Source organism: Gopherus evgoodei, chromosome 9 (genome assembly GCF_007399415.2).
Source record: "Gopherus evgoodei ecotype Sinaloan lineage chromosome 9, rGopEvg1_v1.p, whole genome shotgun sequence".
Lineage (NCBI taxonomy): Eukaryota > Metazoa > Chordata > Testudines > Testudinidae > Gopherus > Gopherus evgoodei.
The window spans coordinates 103,617,556-103,637,338 of NC_044330.1; the positions used below are offsets into that span (position 1 = coordinate 103,617,556).

Consider the following 19,783-nt stretch of genomic DNA (forward strand, 5'->3'; position numbering starts at 1 on the left):
TTCCTCACATTCCCCCCAAAAGCTCATGCAAATAAATGGGTGAAGTGGATAGGATCTTAAATGTGCACATTGGAAACTTATGAATGTGGCATTACTGTGGCTAGGCCCCAAATATTCCTCTTTAAAAGTTAAAACAGCTCTTCTTGTGTCTCATGCGGAGCGAGACAAAAATACCAGCTCAAGAGATTGTTGACACAATTCACTTGCAAAGATGCCAATGCGAAGATGTTGGAGAAGGTAGAACTAATAACTTTGTGATACTTATGTAGTCCTATTTTTACCAACTTTTCTCATATGTTAATTTCAGCTTCATAAAAGTTAAATTGAGTATATGAATAGATTTTATGGAAAATACTTGATGTTAAAACATTTAAGATGTATCTTTAATGAGGTTTTGAAACCAAAGGCAAAACACAGCAGAATGATTGTTTAAGTTACGTTTTGGAGTCTTGAGGTAAAAATGTCAATCTTGGTGTACATAATTTGGTGTGATTGAAGTCATAGGATGTTTAACCTTTTGTTCCAGCGTTGGATTTGGTCTGCAATGTTCATTTCCCACCTGTACTAATTTTGAATTCTCTTGATCTACCTCTTACAAATCATCATACCCCCTCATCCTTGTCTCTGTGAGAGATGAGGATATGTAGCTTGGTATCATTATCAAAAGGCTTTTCAATTTTATTCTTCAATTGTGTTGTAAGATTGACCAAATTCTAGTCTTCTATTCATTGAAGGCTTTTGTGGTCATTTTCACTGGTGCAGTAATTGCTGCATCTGTGCCTATACTCAGATATGCCTGCTATACCCTATGTTGTGTTATGCCTCTTTCTCATGTTAGCCCTTGTGTGGTTGGAAAAATTGTGTTCCTTGTTCACTGCTTTGAGTTGGATTAATATTTTCTGCATGCCAAATGCCACAGTGTACAAAATTAGCTTTTTGATTTTTAAATCTTTAGTGTACTTAGTGAAATTGCATCGTACCCATTTTTATACTTTGCCAACTGACCAGAATATCGTATTGCAATATGTGATATTGCTTTTTTATATTAAAAGACCCTCAAAGATGTAATAGAGTGCATAGGTAGGATTGAAGAAGGCTGTTTGCTGCTGCAGTGAGGTATTCAAGCCGGCAACAGCTGTGGGTGTCAATTTAGAGTTGCTGAATAAGTATTGTAATCAGCATTTATCATTGATACCACGTGAGATTACACACTTTGAGGTGAATGTTCCTGGGCACAGTCTTAGGAAGGATTATTACCATGACAGAACTCGTTGTCATGGAGAAGAGAAGTGTTTCTTCCTTCCTTCCTTCCTTTGCATTTTGTAGTACCCAATTAAAGGAAAGCCACAGACCATTGACAATGCTGTTTCTTTCAGGAAAAGTACCAAATTTCATAATCATCCATCCTTAACTATAAACTTTTTAAATCATTTGACTAGGATAACTTTTACTACAAATGGGTATAGATTTTTTTTAAAAAACATTTTCATGTATATGAAGTCTTACATGTTTGTTTCTAGTTTCTTGGTGGTGGTTCTCGATATTGGGTTGTTTTAGGAACCAAAAGATGACAAACTGTCTTCTAGCTCTATGTTCATTACTTTGGCTGTAGGGGTTTACATGTGGGAAGATTGGGAGTATTGTACAGATCACTCCTGAAAGGGGTCTTTCCCTCTTAATTGTGTGTGGAGATATGGGGATAGGTTGTTTGTCCTTAACTTTGAATATTTCTCCCCTTGCATTTACTTGCCCATTCACAGTTGCTTCACTGTAGCGGGAAGAAGAGTGACTAGTTTAAGTGTAGAATGACACCATAGTGAACAGTTTCCTCTTCACCCAGAGGAAATGCAAAATCAGGCTAGCAAATTCAACACACACAGATCTCCCCCCTGATTTCTTCCTCCCACCAATTCCCTGGTGAGTACAGACTCAATTTTCCTGAAATTTCCCAGTAAAGAAAACTTCAACAGGTCTTAAAAGAAAGCTTTATATAAAAAGAAAGAAAAATACATACAAATGGTTTCTCTGTATTAAGGTGATGAAATACAGGGTCAATTGCTTAAAAGAATATTGAATAAACAGCCTTATTCAAAAAGAATACAAATCAAAGCACTCCAGCACTTATATTCATGCAAATACCAAAGAAAAGAAACCATATAACTTACTATCTGATCTCTTTGTCTATACACTTAGAAACAGAAGACTAGAAAGTAGAAACTACTTCTCCAAAGCTCAGAGAAAGCAGGCAGACAGAAAACAAAGACTCAGACACAAACTTCCCTCCACCCAGAGTTGAAAAAATCCGGTTTCCTGATTGGTCCTCTGGTCAGGTGCTTCAGGTGGAAGAGACATTAACCCTTAGCTATCTGTTTATGACACGCCCCCCAAATTGCAGACAGTGGGGAAGCTCACTGGCGGCGATTTCCTTCTAGAACTTGAAAATAAACAGATTAATACAGCACATGCACCTTTACATATACTCCTAAGTATATAACTAACAGACTTCTACATTTTAAGAACACTTTTTAACTACTGAATTCTGGGAAACTCTCACGGGAGAGTGCATCAGCTACTTTGTTAGAAGCTCCTGTGATGTGCTGAATTTCAAAATCAAAATCTTGGAGAGCTAAACTCCAACGAAGAAGTTTCTTGTTGTTCCCCTTGGCAGTATGAAGCCACTTTAGTGCAGCATGGTCAGTTTGTAGTTGGAACCGCCGTCCCCAAACATATGGGCGCAGCTTTTCCAGGGCGTACACAATGGCATAGCATTCCTTTTCACTGACTGACCAGTGACTTTCCCTCTCAGACAGTTTCTTGCTGAGAAACACGACAGGATGGAAGTTGTGATCTGTTGCTTCCTGCATGAGCACTGCTCCTATACCACGCTTAGATGCATCCGTGGTTACTAGGAATGGCTTGTCAAAGTCCGGGGCCCTGAGTACAGGGTCAGACTTGAGCGTTGCCTTAAGCTGGGTAAAGGCTTTTTGACACTCATCAGTCCACTTAACGGCATTTGGCTGGGTCTTTTTGGTTAGGTCGGTCAATGGGGCAGCGATTTGGCTGTAGTGTGGTACAAATTGCCTGTAGTATCCGGCCAAGCCTAAGAAGGATTGGACCTGCTTCTTGGACCGTGGGACAGGCCACTTTTGGATAGCATCCACCTTGGCCTGTAGGGGGTTTATGGTTCCTCGACCCACCTGGTGCCCCAGGTAAGTCACTCTGTTTTGGCCCATTTGACACTTTTTGGCCTTAACAGTTAGTCCGGCCTGCCTGATGCGCTCAAAGACCTTTTCCAGGTGTAGTAGGTGTTCGGGCCAGGAGTCTGAAAAAATGGCCACATCATCGAGGTAGGCAACTGCAAATTCTCCCAGTCCAGCTAGTAGACCATCTACCAGCCTCTGGAAGGTGGCGGGTGCATTTCGAAGGCCGAAAGGAAGGACATTGAATTCATACACCCCCGCATGGGTGACGAATGCTGACCTCTCCTTGGCAGGTTCATCTAGCGGTACTTGCCAGTACCCCTTGGTTAAGTCTATTGTAGAGATGAACTGGGCACATCCCAACTTCTCCAATAGCTCATCGGTGCGTGGCATTGGATAGTTGTCCGGACGAGTTACAGCATTTAGCTTACGGTAGTCCACGCAAAAGCGTATTTCCCCATCTGGTTTGGGTACCGGAACCACTGGAGATGCCCATGCACTGGTAGATGGGCGGATTATACCCATCTGTAGCATGTTCTGGATCTCCCGTTCTATAGCAGCTTGGGCATGAGGAGACACCCGGTAGGGTGGGGTTCTGATTGGGTGAGCATTACCTGTATCAATGGAGTGGTATGCCCGTTCAGTCCGTCCTGGGGTGGCTGAGAACAATGGGGCGAAGCTAGTGCACAGCTCCTTGATTTGTCGCCGCTGCAGACGTTCCAGGGTGGTTGAGAGGTTCACCTCTTCCACGCCACCGTCTTTTTTCCCGTCGTAGTAGACACCGTCAGGCCACTCAGCATCATCTCCCTGGACTGTAAACTGACAAACCTGTAAGTCTCTGGAATAGAAAGGCTTGAGAGAATTAACATGGTACACTTTAGGCTTTAGTGAGGAATTGGGAAATGCTATGAGGTAGTTTACAGTTCCCAGGCGCTCTTGGACCGTGAATGGCCCTTCCCATGATGCTTCCATCTTATGGGCCTGTTGCGCCTTCAAGACCATAACCTGGTCTCCTACCTTGAAGGAACGTTCTCTGGCATGTCTGTCATACCAGGCCTTTTGCTCTTCTTGAGCATCCTTTAGGTTCTCTCTAGCAAGGGCTAAAGAGTGTTGGAGGGTGCTTTGTAGGTTGCTTACAAAGTCCAGAATGTTAGTTCCTGGAGAAGGCGTAAACCCCTCCCATTGCTGCTTCACCAACTGTAATGGCCCCTTAACCTCGTGACCATACACAAGTTCAAATGGTGAAAACCCTAAACTGGGATGTGGTACAGCCCTGTAGGCAAACAGCAACTGCTGCAACACTAGGTCCCAATTATTGGAGAATTCGTTGATGAATTTTCGTATCATGGCCCCCAAAGTTCCATTGAACCTTTCCACCAGGCCATTGGTTTGATGGTGGTACGGGGTGGCAACCAAGTGATTCACCCCATGAGTTTCCCACAGTTTTTCCATGGTCCCTGCCAGGAAATTAGACCCTGAATCTGTAAGGATGTCGGAGGGCCAACCTACCTTGGCAAAGATGTCTGTTAGGGCCAGGCACACAGTGTTAGCCCTGGTGTTGCCTAGAGCTACTGCTTCTGGCCATCGGGTAGCAAAGTCCACTAAAGTCAGTACGTACTGCTTTCCTCTGGGCGTCTTTTTTGGGAAAGGGCCCAGAATATCCACAGCTACTCGCTGAAATGGGACCTCAATTATGGGGAGTGGCTGGAGAGGGGCCTTGACCTGGTCTTGAGGCTTTCCCACTCTTTGGCATACCTCACAAGACCGGACATACTTGGCAACGTCCTTGCCCATCCCCTCCCAGTGGAAGGACTTCCCCAACCGGTCTTTGGTTCTGTTCACCCCAGCATGGCCACTGGGATGATCATGGGCTAAGCTTAAGAGCTTCCCCCGGTACATAGTTGGAACCACCAACTGTTTTTGCGGCTGCCATTCTTCCCGGTGTCCACCAGAAAGAATTTCCTTGTATAAAAGTCCTTGGTCTATAACAAACTGGGATCGATTAGAAGAGCTGAGAGGCGGTGGGGTGCTCCGTGCCGCCGCCCAAGCTTTCTGAAGGCTGTCATCTGCTTCCTGCTCAGTCTGGAACTGTTCCCTTGAGGCTGGGGTCACCAGTTCTTCCTCAGACTGTGGACTTGGGCTTGGTCCCTCTGGAAGCGATGTAGGTGATGGGGTTGTTTCCGTTGCTGGTGAACCGCTCTCCGCTGGTGCACCTGAGGGTATTTCAGGCTCTGGCTGAGCCTTTTGGGTATGGCTGTCTTGTGCTTCTGCCAGTTCTGACTCGCTGGCGCCCTCTGGCGTTGAGTTTGAAGATGTGGTTGCACTTGCTGGTGCTGGTTGCTGTTCCAGTTCCAGGCCTGGGACTGGAGATGCTGTGGCTGTTTCAGTGGTAGGCATGGAATCCGGGTCCACTACCTCTGTCTGGGTTTCTGGTAACACAGACGGGGCCTCTGTGGACGGCTCAGGAACAGGAATGGGTCTGGGAGCTTGCCTGGTTTGGCTACGGGTAACCATTCCCACTCTCTTGGCCCGCCTCACCTGGTTGGCCAAGTCTTCCCCCAGTAGCATGGGGATAGGATAATTGTCATAGACTGCAAAAGTCCACATTCCTGACCAGCCTTTATACTGGACAGGCAGTTGAGCTGTAGGCAAGTCTACAGCTTGTGACATGAAGGGGTATCCATGCAAAATGATGGGAAAGAAAACCTGATCAGAGATTTCAGGAATAAAATAAATAAATGAGCCCGTTGATGACAATTGTATTGGTAGTAATTGTCTCTTTAAACTGTTTTTAGTTTTTGTTTTGTTTTTTTACAGTTGCTGCAGCCCAAGCAATAGCAGAAGAAAGAAGAAACCAAAGTGGTATTAGCCCTGTTCCAGTCCAAACTGCAGTAAACCTACAGACTGCAACTAAACCAGGTGTAATCTCTGGCTACTGTTGATCTTGAAAGTTGTTACCTCACGGGTGGGAGTTGACAGGGTTGGATAGGATTGTTCTGAAGTGCCTTTGCTTTCTTCCTTTAGATAACTCAGTAACTTTAGGACATCACTCAGGCTTCCACTCTTGCCCTTCCCAGGATTCAGTTAGCAGCTTGCCCACTCTGAATAGGGCAAATTAATTTTTGTGCTCTATACTCTGCTCTTGTTGCCAGTTCGCTTCCAGGTGCAATTAAGGGTGTTGGTACTGTCTACAAAGACCCAAATGGTCTGGGCTCTGCTCAACTGAAAGACCATTTTCTCCTTGGCTCTTCACAACACGTGGTTTTTATAATTGTAGCACTTCAGCTAATTGCATTTGTAGTAACCTTTGTGGGAGCCAGAGACAGGTCATTCTTGGTCACAGCCTCTCACCTCTGGAATTTACACCTGCCAGAAATAATGGGCTGTGGTTAGAGCATAATGCAGGGCCCACCTCTTTGTTTAGGCTTTCTATTAATTTCATGTCTTGGGACATTTAATCTTATGTCTGGTATTTGCTGGGCCTCTTAAAATTGTTGGATTAGTTATTGGGGGAGCAGGGGGGGAGTTCCAGAGTACATGCTGTACTGGAGGACAAGCTTGTTGGTAATCTTCTAACCTGCATGAAGTACATTATGCTGTGGTGAATGAGTGCCTCTCAGAATGAGTTCAGTAATTATTTCAACAATCTATATTTAAAACAGCTTGTTTCTTTTTAAATCTGTGTTCTAAATGACTGACAATTACAACCCATTGTTTTTGACAGTGATAGATGGCTCCATTCTGAGAACAGAAGAAAGACAAAGACTAGCTCGGGAGCGAAGAGAAGAGCGTGAAAAGCAAAATGGTGTATTCACGTTTAATTATGTGTTAAAATAATATGTATTAATGCTTGTGGTATAAGTTACATACAATGCCACACATTAGTTCTTTCCCAAAGTCGTCTTGTCTTTGTGTACAGTGGCGCTCTCCTTAAACTTCCACTTCCAGCCTGTGTGGGGTAGATTACATAGTGGTAAAATGTTAGTGGCCAATCTTTGCAAGCACCCAGTCCCCACTTTTACAACCCACCAATGCGGCGGTATTGGTGAGTGAGAGATTTTGAGAAAAGTATCAGGGTAGACAAAAGACCCTTGACGGATTCTGTGTTTATATTGTGTATAGAATACCATCCAGACAATATTATTGATGATCCAAAAACGTTTGGCCATCTGCTTGATGGCCTTCAACGTTATCTCTTGTTTAAGATTCTAGAAAGAATAAAAGGCTCCTGGATTGAGTCCTTATCAAATAAATTTGTATTGCACTTCATTTTAGATAAGAATCCAGGGTCTCATCCAGGAAAAGTTGTATAAATGTGGGCCATGCATCTACAAGTGTGGTAAAGCTCAGAGACGGTCTGCGTACTAGTACAGTGGCTTATCCATGTAGTTAACATCTTCCTGCTGGCCTCAGGCTTCTCTGCCATTGTGTTCAGTTTGGGGCTCATTTATTTTATTTTGTGGGCTTGCCTTTAAACTGTACAGTAATTTCCAGAAGTATGTTGTTGAAAATTCTGAACTTTTGAGAAAGTACATGTAGTCTGAACTCTGACGTGTTAACTGCCATGTTTTCTCATTTTCTCATTCAGTGATTTAGAATTTTTTTTTATTATTGCAATAAATGGGTGGGAAATGCAACACAGAAGTCCATATTAAGTTTTCCTCTGATGCCCAGGTTCCTAGTGAGGCTTTAATATTAAGAACATAAGAACGGCCATACTGGGTCAGAGCAAAGGTCCATCTAGTCCAGTATCCTGTCTTTTGATAGTGGCCAATGCCAGGTGCCCCAGAGGGAATGAACAGAACAGTCATTCATTCCCAGCTTCTGGCAAACGGAGACTAGGGACACCATCCCTACCCATCCTGGCTAATAGCCATTGATAGACTTATCCTCCATGAATTTATCTAGTTCTTTTATCAGCCCTGTTATAGTCTTGGCCTTTACAACATCCTCTGGCAGAGAGATCCACAGGTTCGCTGTGTGTTGTGTGAAGAAATACTTCCATTTGTTTTAAACCTGCTGCCTATTAATTTCATTTGGTGACTCCCAGTTTGTGTGTTTTGAGAAGGAGTAAATAACACTTCCTTATTTACTTTCTCCACACCAGTCATGATTTTTATAGACCTCTATAATATCACTTCTTAGTCATCCCTTTTCCAATCTGAAAAGTCCCAGTCTTATTAATCTCTACTCATATGGAAGCTGTTCCGTACCCCAATAATTTTTGTTGCTCTTTTCTGAACCTTTTCCCATTCCAATATATCTTTTTTTGAAATGAGGCAACAATGCAGTATTCAACATGTGGCCATACCATGGATTTATATAGAGGCAATATGATATTTTCTGTCCTATCTACCCCTTTCTTAATGATTCCCAGCATTCCGTTTGCTTTTTTGATTGCTGCTGTACATTGAGTGGATGTTTTCAGAGAACTATCCACAGTGACTCCAAGATCTCTTTCTTGAGTGGTAACAGCTAATTTAGACCTCATAATTTTATATGTGTCGTTGAGATTGTTTTCCAGTATGCATTACTTTGAAATTCAATGTTGGTAAATGCATTATGACAGCACCGCAAAAGTATGCATAGTATAAGGTATGTTCTCTATGAACTTACATACTGATCATAAAGTGTAATACTTCAGAAAAAGTTCCAGTCTGTTCCCAGAGGTGGGGACACAATGGAATGGAAGATTAGGTCACATGCAACATTATTTGATTAAGATGTAAGATTAACTATACATCTGAATTAGATCAGCTAGAGTGTTATGTTGTAGAGGTGAACTAATATACTTTTCATCTTTGTCAATTGTAGTATTTGTGAATACTTTTTAAAGTTTGATTTAAGTTTACTTATTTAATTTTTTTTAACATGAATAGCTGCCAAAGAAACACAGATATTTGAAAAGGAAAAAAAAGCAAAACTCCAGTATGAAAAACAGATGGAAGAAAAGCAGAGAAAATTGAAAGAACAGAAACAGAAAGAAGAACAGAGAAGAGCTGCAGTAGAAGAAAAAAGAAAACAAAAAATAGAGGCGGAAAAGGTATTGTTCATGGCTATTATGTAACATTGTGAAAATTGTCTAAATTATATCCTTATTGTGAAATAGATTAGTTAAGGATAGTATAAAGTACATTGATCAGTTCTTTTGAAAGTTGTTGGAATTCCTACTCCAGTATTCAAAGCACACACTTTACCTTTTTCAATGGTGATCCATTATTTAGTCTCACAGTTAATTCCAGTTGGTCCTAGCTCTCCCTGTACCAAAGGGAACATTAGCTAGTTATCTTAGTTTGTTCTTTAATCATTTTTAACATAGAGTGTGAAAATATCCCTGACATTTTCACTTTCATTTTGTAGACCAGTTTTGCTGTGTTTTTAGTAAACTAACATGGTTTTCTGACTTAATGTGTTTCCCACTGGGTTCTGGCTGGTTCCCACTGTCTCTCAGTTCTCCTATGTTACTACTCATGATGCCTTCTTTTGTGCTGCTGATCAGACTACTTTCTGCCTTATCTAGTTATCCTCTGCAACTTTGAACTATGTATTGGCCATCCTTTTATGACTGTCACTTTGTCCTCCCTCTGATCTAATATGGGCATTCTGCACTCTTAGAAGCATCATCCTACACTGGTTACACTTACATTTTGTGCTATTTTCAGCTACCCGATGTTCCTCTTGTGCATCTCTTTAACTTGAATGCTGTTACGCTCATGTTATTTGAAGATAATTTAAGTCCCAGGTATTTCAGTGTAGCAGCTAAAGAAATAATTTACATTGCTGAAAAACAAGCAGAAATGTTTGTCCTGTACTGTTGGTGATTCAAAATGGAATTGCAGTCTAATGGAACTTCATCTCTTGGAACACAAAAGCACTGTTTTTAGCTTCAGACTTTCTCCAAAGAAAGTTTAGCCTGAAGGCAACACCAGTGGCTTTTGGTGAAACCATTTATTTGATTATCAGGAAATAATCCCTGACAAATCAGTCCCTGACTGATATTAACCTGAGCTTCACCAGATCCTCTCCTTAGAAGAGGATCAGATGCAGACATTTACACACACAGAACCTAGCACCTGGAAGAGTATCTTCTAGTTTTGCCTAATGATGAGAGTCTAACCCATACAAACTGCGTTCAACCAAGAAGTGAAGGCAGGGGCTGGAAAATGAGAAATATGATCAGAAAATTATTTAAAATAAAGTGTTTGATATGTACCCATAAGAACAGCCGTACTGGGTCAGACCAAAGGTCCATCTAGCCCAGTATCCTGTCTTCCGACAGTGACCAATGCCAAGTCCCCCGGAGGGAATGAACAGAACAGGTAATCATCAAGTGATCCATCCCCTGTCACCCGCTCCCAGATTCTGGCAATCAGAAGCTAGGGATGCCATCTCTGTTCCTCCTGGCTAATATCCTCCATGAACTTATTTAGTTCTTTTTTGAACTCTTATAGTCTTGGCCTTCACAACATCCTCTGGCAAGGAGTTCCACAGGTTGACTTTGTATTGTATGAAGAAATACTTCCTTTTGTTTGTTTTGAAATCTGCTGCCTATTAATTTCATTTGGTGACCCCAGCTCTTGTGTTGTGAGAGAGGGTAAATAACACTTCCTTATTTACTTTCTCCACATCAGACATGATTTTATAGACCTCCATCGTATCCCCCCTTAGTCATCTCTTTTCCAAGCTGTAAAGTCTCATTTTTATTAATCTCGCCTCGTATGGCAGCCGTTCCATACCCCTAATAATTTTTGTTGCCCTCTTCTGAACCTTTTCCAATGCCAATATATCTCTTTTGAGATGGGGCAACCGCATTTGCACGCAGTATTAAAGATGTGGGCATACCACAGATTTATATAGAGACAATATTTTTTTTGTCTTATTATCTATCCCTTGCTTAATGATTCCCAACATTCTGTTTGCTTTTTTGACTGCCGCTGCACATTGAGTGGATGTTTTCAGAAAACTATTCACAATGACTCCCAAGATCTTTCTTGAGTGGTAACAGCTAATTTAGACCCCATCATTTTATATGTGTAGTTGGGATTATGTTTTCCAATGTGCATTACTTTGCATTTATCAACATTGAATTTCATCTACCATTTTGTTGCCCAGTCACTCATTTTGAGAGATCCTTTTGTAGCTCGTCACAGTCGGCCTAGGACTCAACTATCTTGAGTAGTTTTAGATCATCTGCAGATTTTGCCACTTCACTGTTTACCCCTTTTTCCAGATCGTTTGACATAAATCATTTAAGACCTCTTCCTCCACTTCAAGATTTACCGAGCACAATGGATGATAAAGGACATAGCAAACTATGTTTTTTCGTTCTTTGTTTTATGTTTCAGCCAAATCATTTCTGATTAGTCACCTCCCACAGGTAACTTAAAAAAGGAATCGCCATAGTGAGAACAGGTGGAAGAATTAATTGCGACCTGCCTGAGACTAATCATGAAAGCCTCATTACTAAGATTAAAAACATTATTCTGTTTAATGACAATAATTAAGACTCAAGTGCATTGTTACTAGCTATGCAAAATATATAGGTTGTGTGTGCAGCCATGCTTAGATTGTAATCTTATTGAGATACTCTCATTATGTTGGTGCAATAGGGCCCTGATCCCCGATTGGGACCTTTAAATTCTGCTGCAATAAAATTAATTCAAAGAATCTCAGGAACAGTGTGTTCTGTAGATCCTTGTCTAGATACTTTGGTCATTGAACCTTAGAGTTCTGTCCACATGGATGCGATTACAGGATATCAGTCCTAGATTGTACCAAAAGTCAGTAAAATAAACCAGATTGGAGTTGTCTTATCTTTCTTTAGAGGTAGATAATCTGCAGTCCAAATACACCGCTACCTTGATATAACGGCACCTGATATAACACGAATTTGGATATAACGCGGTAAAGCAGTGCTCCAGAGGGGCAGGCTACGCACTCCGGTGGATCAAAGCAAGTTCAGTATAACACGCTTTCACCTATAACTTGGTAAGATTTTTTTGGCTCCCAAGGACAGCATTATATCAAGGTAGAAGTGTAATATTTTTCTGGAAAGCTTTGCATGGCAAACAAGACCTCCTGTTTCTTCAGAGCTTGGGGCATTTTTATCCTTTCCTTCCAAGTTTTTTGTCACTGAAGAAACCCTAAAGTGCATGCAAAAACTTTTAAACTGTTGTTATGAAATGCATGTTAAGAGAGAATGGAAGCCTTCTGTCCCAAGGAGAGAGAATTGTTTGGATAACTGGTCCCTTGGTATCTTGTAGCGTGTTGGTGATAAATACTGACGAAGGAGCTCTCAATTGTAGCTATTCCAGGATATGACTCTGTTGTTGATCTTCATAGCCAGGCAGTCCCATATGCTTATAAACCCTGAGGATGGTGAAGAGGAGGTCTGTTAAAAAGTGAACTGTGTAACCCTTTTTATATGATAGGACTGGAGTTCAGTGTTCTGCATTTTGTTTTCCTTCTCCGCCAATTGATACAAATACCTGAGACAGGGGAGAGCTGTACTCCAGTGCTGTTCCAGATGTTAGTCATGTCAACAATTATTGCTGATATCCAGAGTTTACAAGTAAAAACGGACTTTCAGCTTGTCATAAAGTTTTCCTTTTAAGTTTTACCTTCTTTTGGGTTCCATCTTGCTTCCATTGAAGTCGATGGCAAAATTCCTTCATGTTTAGAGAGATGGGTTAATGTTTGTATCGTACTTTGAAAAGATAGTGTCCTTAATATTTGTTAATGCAGACTTTTAAACAGTTTTTAAAAAAGAATGTACTTTATTTAGATATTTCAATTAGCAACAGTATTTTCTGTCAGCAGTTGTGCTTTGAAGTTCATGAGTTCTCTTCTTACAAGAGAATTAATTATTTTTCTAAAAAAATCTTCTTCTAGCCAACATTCTAACTTTTTTTTTTTTAAAGCCCAGTGGGATGTTAATTAAAGGCCTTTTTTCACAGAGAAAGATCTCTACTAGTTTACTTCAAATATTTTTGAGATTGTTTAATATATGAACACTTAAACAATTGTAATTTATTTCAGGAGAATTCTGAAGTTTCATACCTTAATGGTTGCTTCGTTGGAAAACTAGAATTGACAGTTTAAACACTTGAGATTTTATAATCCTTCCTCCCACTTTATATTTATTTATAAGTCTCTGGTAATCAAGACACCTGTGAATAAGTGGTGTTCTGTATAATATAACTGAACTGATACATAGTTGCTACACCAGATTGTTGATCAAATGCACTTTGAATGTGTTAAACCTAAAAGTCCAATTTCACTTCAGTGTAGCACATCTCTGTGTGAAATATTAGAGGAATATTTGTGCATTATATTAAAATGATTAATTGGTGTCTTCAGCCTTTTTGCCCATTAAATTTGTTTTAGAATTAGTTATGGTCACATGGTGCAGGTAAAACAGATGTTTTTGATAGATTTCAAACTCTCTGGGGAAGAAAGATTGTTTTGTGTTGAACATAGTTGTGCTTAATAATGGTTTATGTAGCCTTATAGAGATATAATTTTGAAATAGGAGCGATATGAAGCAGTTGTGCATCGTACTTTGGAGCGGAGCCAACGGCTGGAAACACGACAAAAGAGATGGTCATGGGGAGGGTCTGTAACTTCAAATTCGGACTGCAAGACTGGTAAGGGTAGCTAAAATTTAGTGCAATATGTTGATTTATAGTGTTGTCTCATTTTATAATTAAGATGCCTTGAAGATTAATTCAAAAGTAGTATTTATAATTCTGTTTTAATTATTTCTATTTAATACTGTTATTGTTTAATATAATGAATATGCAGCTATGACATGTAAAATGCCTTGAAAATGCATCCTTTAATAGACTTGCTTTGAATACTAATTGATGATGCTCATATTTTAAATAGAGAATAAATGGGTAAGATGACACGGGGTTAATGCTCAAACTTTTCAGCTTTGGAGTCCGTGCTGAATACCACCGAGGTTACACATTTTAAATGTACTTGGTCTCAAACAGGTCCTTATTAAACCATCATGTAATTTGACATAATTAGCAATTTCTGCTGATCAGAAGCCCAACATTAGAATAGTAGAACAGGATGACCTGCCTACTTAATCACTTATCTATAATTTATAGGAAAAAAACTGAATGATCATGGGGGACTTGAGTTTGAATGACACATGTTGATGGTCTCATTCAGGCAGTATCAAAACATGTTTGGAATTTCTAAACATTATAGTTGAAAATTTCCTAACTCAAAAAGTGTTGTGACCAACACAGGGGAATTCTTTTATACCTTGTCCTAGCAGATAAAGATGAACTGATCATGGAACAAAAATTTATGGCAGTTTAGGTACAAGTGTTCATGACTAGATCAGATTTATAATATACAAGCTAAATTAAGTCCAGACCAGTAGTATGTATACTTGGTCCCTTATAAGGGCAAGTTTCACAAAGCTTGAAAATAATTATGAGCCAGATCAGCTGGGACGAAGGCTTTGGTCTGGAAACTGAATGATAATGGGGAGTCATTTAAGAACACAAAAAACCACAATCGAGGAAGATGGCTGTACTGGTTAATCAATCTGCTTTAGAAGGGAAGTGAAGACAGCTATTTAAAAAAAAATTAATAATATTTAACAAATAGAAGAGAGGTGAAATTGATAGTAATGCATATAAATCAGAAGTTAGGCATTTTAGAAAATTGATAAGGGAAGCGGAAGGACACAGGGCTTGTGTACACTGAAATGTTGTCGACAGAACTTTTGTCTTTCACAGATACTTAAAAAAGCTCCCCTCCCTTCCCCCATGCAAAAGACAAAAGTTTTGCCAACGCAAATGGCAGTGTGAATGCGGCTTTGTAGGCAGGAGCGCTCTCCTGATGACAAAGCTAATGCCGCTCATGGCGCTGGAAACATTTCATCAGCAAAAGTGCTGACAAAATATAGAGAGCGTTTATAGATGCTGACTTGTAGCGACAAGGCTGTGTTGACTCAGTGTGGTGATATGTGCTGAAGAGCTAATGTGATCCTGAGATGCGTAAACAGGAATCTTGAGTAGGTGTACAGAGGTTGTTGTACCTCTGTATTTGGCTACCTTTGCTGGAATACTGTGTCCACTTCTGGGGCCCACAATTCAAGGAGGATATTGATAAATTAGAGAGGTTTCAGAGAAGACCCACGAGAATGATTCAAGGATTAGAAAACAAACCATATAGTGAGAGACTCAAGGAGCTTGGTCTACTTTCTTTAATAAAGAGAGGCTAAAGGTTGACTTGATTGGTCTAAGTTCTACATGGGAATCAAATATTTAATAATGGGCTCTTCAATCTAGCAGAGCAAGGTGCAACATTATTCAGTGGCTGGAAGTTAAAGCTAGAGAAATTTCAGACTGAAAATAAGGCATACATTTTACAGTGAGGGTGGTTAACTATTGAAATAATTTACCAAGAGTTGTGGTCAGTTCTTCATCACTCAGTGTTTTTAATTCAGAATTGGATATTTGTCTGAAAGAGCTGCTCTAGGAATTATTTTGGGGCAGTCCTATGGCCAGAGTTATGGAAGATGTCAGGCTAAATGATCACAGTGGTCCCTTCTGGCCTTGGCATCTATGACTGAAATGGATTGAAAATAATGGGAACTGAAAGGAGGTCTTCACAGTGCATGGCACTAATCATGATCAGGCCCTGACTTTCGTGAGCAATAAAAATATTTTAAGGGAAAATCAGATTTGGTGTAGTGAGTTGTTAATAACAACGTCTCAATTTCCGGTTGAAGAGAGGGAGGTTGTAAGGACAGAGATACATGCGAGTCAATGGGAATTTTAAAAGTAACTGTGCAGAAATAAAAAACATACCTGAGCTCACTTTTGCTTTCTGCTCTAGTGTTGGAGTTGTTTCAGAAATGCTCAGTCTGGAACTAATTGTGGTGTTGGCTATCAGGCTCTATCTAGAGCTTAAGTCCTATAAAGTGTTTGTTGAAATAATAATTACCTTAATTATAAGTATTATTTCTACTTTCCCCATATCTGTTACATTAAGTAGTGTCCAGCCTTGTGATTGATCTTACAAACCTTGTTCTTCTACAGAGCCACAGACTGCAGATGAAGGTGGAGCTGGTAGTATTGATTTCCAAAATGGCCTTTTGCTGTTACTTTACACTAACCACTAACCTTTTGAACTGGAATTCTCACGTTCACTGATTGGAGTTCAGGGGAGTTACTTCGATATAGCTGTATTGCTGGATCTGGACCAGCAGGGCTCAGAGCACTGCAGAAGCAGCACACTGGGTCCTCTGTGGAGAGCATGCCCTATATATTTAACAATTCCTCCCAGCCAATTAAGATGGGCCTTTCCATTGACGAGATCATCATCGAGTCTGAGACAGGGTATTATCTGCAGTTTAGTGCCTCAAGGATGAGGATATAAAGCATGGGAAAAATTGGGCAGTCTTTCTGGCTCTGGATATATGCTGACTATATATTAATATGGTACTCTGTAAACCAGAATTTTGTAAACAGTGATTTACTTTGCAAACAGTTTAAACAATGGCTGGAGAAACTCTCCAGTGCACGAATTTAGTACGTTTCACACGTGGTACATTTTCATGATATAAATATATAGGGCAACCTTTTCCTTTAACTACATTTAATTTCTGTGGAAGGAGTTTGCAAAAATAATGAGTGACAGCTATTCCAATGAGCGATAGTGATTCCAAACTTTTAAAATTCATTTTTCATTGACTTTCTAGCACCTTCTGTGGAACAGGTTGAGACACACTCATAGACTAACTTATAAGCAATTCACATGGTTTCTAAGGCCAGGTCTACACTTGAAGGGCTTTGGTGGTATATTATAACTGGCAAAAGCACTTTCAATGCGGACATCATTTACACCAGCCAAACTTGTTTTTGCTGGTATAGTTTATTCCAGCAAAATAATTGCCTGGTAGAACTATATCTACACTAGACACTCTTGTCGGCACATCTACATCCATCAGGGATCATGCATCTTCATGCCCTTGAGCGACATAGGCCATGTCCTCGCCAAACCTTTGCCAGCATAGCTATGTGTAATCAGGGATGTTTCATTTTTGTAACTGAGGGCTAAAATGACAGCCCCTGCATCTGAGACCCAGCTAAGTCTATCGGCACTGAAAAATCTGTGCATGCTCATAGCTATACTAATCTAGTCCAGCTGTCTCATAATGCTGACCATATGAGACTTGAAAACTCAATGAAAGTTTAACTGAGCGTGGTTTAAGTGCCACAGCTTATTCTGGCAGCCATAGCACATTTTTTTCCCTCTTCTCCTGCTCCCCTCCGCATGGATTGGAAGTTTTCTCCAAAATTAACCAGTTTTGATTGGATTGGTTCACCTCTATTAAACTTGATCCTGAGTATATGTATTAATTCCAATTGTTTCCCAGTATCTAACGTTGTTGTTGCTATAGTATTATCACATTATTGATTAATAATGTCTCAGTTTCTCTAACATCATTAGAAGAGAGTTATATAATATTTGCAAAATTCTCTTCTGTCTGTCTGTTCATGTGGCATATTCAGAGATAGGTTGATGAGGTTTTAAATATGCTGGGAGACCAAAGCTATTCCAGATACTGCAGAAAAGCCTTCTGTGTTTAATAATTCATGATCCAAGAAAATGTATCCCAACAGTCTTTCTTTCCAGGCACATTCTGTCATGATCAGAATCGGTTTCATGTGAACATAAATATTTAGAACTCTTGATCAAGCAAGGTAAATCTCTGGCTGAGATAGCAGTAGATTCACAAGTGTACTGAAAAGAACACCATATATAATCAGACATTTCAAGAACATACGGAAGATAAAATCCTATATACAGAAAATAATGTACATTGAGATAATGCACATGATTCAGGATTACTCCCCATTGGTGGTTTGAAATGAATTTAAAAAAAAAACAAACCCACAATCAAGCATTTTACAGTAAAAGCTGTTTTATCCGGCATGTTCAGGGGCTGGGGGGGGACCAATAAGTGAAAAATGCTGGTTAACTAAGAGGCAGGGAGTTTGGGCATGGGGAGGATGCAAGCTCTGGGAGGGAGTTTGAGTGCGGGAGAAATGCCAGTTTATAGAGGTTTCCACTTGGTGCAGGGTTAGATTCTGTTGTCAGGAAGCCTGGGAGAAATGGCAACATTGCATAATAAAATACATAGTCCTTGATGGCGAAATCCCAGCAGTCGAGAACAGTTCCCTATCACAAAACCAGATGATGAAGTGCCTGAGACACAAAAGTGCATGCCTTTAGAGAATATGAAGTTTGATGCCACACTCTCTAGTACCCACGTAGGCCCTGTGTGCACATTGAAAAAATACTCTGGCATTATGTTGCACACTTGCCGCAGTTCTTGCAATTTTTCATATATAAATGATTTATAACTCTTTTTCCAAAGAAAATCCTACAAACACAGAAGGAAGTCATACCAGTAATTAAGAAACCATTGATTTGATACAATGAAAATTTTTTCTCAGATAATTACCGAGGACTTCAGAAGCAATTCTTCCTGCTAATGGCCAGACTAAATAATTGAAGCCATTTATCAAGTCATTAAAATTGTGTCGGCCAGACAGGTTAAGTAGAGTTCATTAGAATTTTAAACGATCAGTGTAACTTAAAGCTTTCTTGCTAATGGAAATGCAAATACCACGTAGGTATCCCCTTGTTCCTAATAAGGTTTAGTTTTACAATGTTGTATATCACTCATACTTGGAGTCAGTTGACTTTTTGATAACAAGTTCATGTGAATAGTCAGGCTATTGCGATGTGTTTTTGAAAATCCCACTCCTAGCACATATCCTATATTAAAAAAATAATAATAATAAGGAAAGGGGATTAGCAAGGAAGTGATAGAAAATAACTATTCATGGATGTAATTTCCCTTAGAAAATTCCTGAAGTTCATCTAAAAACTCCAAAAGCAGTTGCAGCTATCCCAGTTCTCTGCCATTTTCCCTTATAAAATAACCTTTGTGTCTGCCTTAGAAAAAGTATCCCAAACTTAAATCTCCATTTCTGGTATTTACTATTCAGGTGATATGCAGTAGATCTTTCAAATCATGCTGTGAGAGTGCAATGTCCTAAAAAAGGAAACTTCTCAGTCTGCTCTTACTTTGCTGTCCTTTCGCACCTCCTTAAAGCAGTTTCTTGGTGTATCAGAGAGGGTAGCAATGTAGCAGTTCTGGGGTTTGTACACTTGCTCACTCACATACATACATGCAGGCCAATCCAGTCAGATTCTCATATATTGGCTGCTTCTAGAGGAAACTGCCATAGCATGTTGAGTGAGCCTTTTGAAAAGGGAAAAGAAGCTCCTTCCAAGGTTAGTATCCTTATTTTCCCTTTAGTATGGCTTTATTTGCTAATAAGTTAACCAGCTTTGCTATTAACATTTGATATGCATGCAACATAATGTGCAGAATTTTAGGATTTTGCCATGCTGGTTTGTGCTACTTTTAGCATGCACTACCAGGAAATACTTACCTACCTCAAAAAGATTTTTGATTTATGAATTGTTTCTGAAGTGCTTTGAGATCCTTGAGTGGGAAGTACTGTGTAAAAGAATGG

The 19,783-nt window shown here is 40.0% G+C and overlaps 1 protein-coding gene across 4 annotated transcripts in view; it reads left to right on the forward strand.

The window, feature by feature from the left end:
• Window positions 1-19,783, forward strand: part of MAP7D3 (MAP7 domain containing 3) — a 66,023-nt gene that overhangs the window by 15,645 nt on the left and 30,595 nt on the right. For all 4 annotated transcript variants that reach the window (XM_030574491.1, XM_030574490.1, XM_030574489.1 and 1 more), the window contains 5 exons: window positions 6,018-6,119; window positions 6,925-7,005; window positions 9,080-9,243; window positions 13,732-13,846; window positions 16,268-16,297. In XM_030574491.1, coding sequence (XP_030430351.1) covers window positions 6,018-6,119; window positions 6,925-7,005; window positions 9,080-9,243; window positions 13,732-13,846; window positions 16,268-16,297 — 492 coding nt within the window. The remainder of the gene's footprint in view (window positions 1-6,017; window positions 6,120-6,924; window positions 7,006-9,079; window positions 9,244-13,731; window positions 13,847-16,267; window positions 16,298-19,783) is intronic.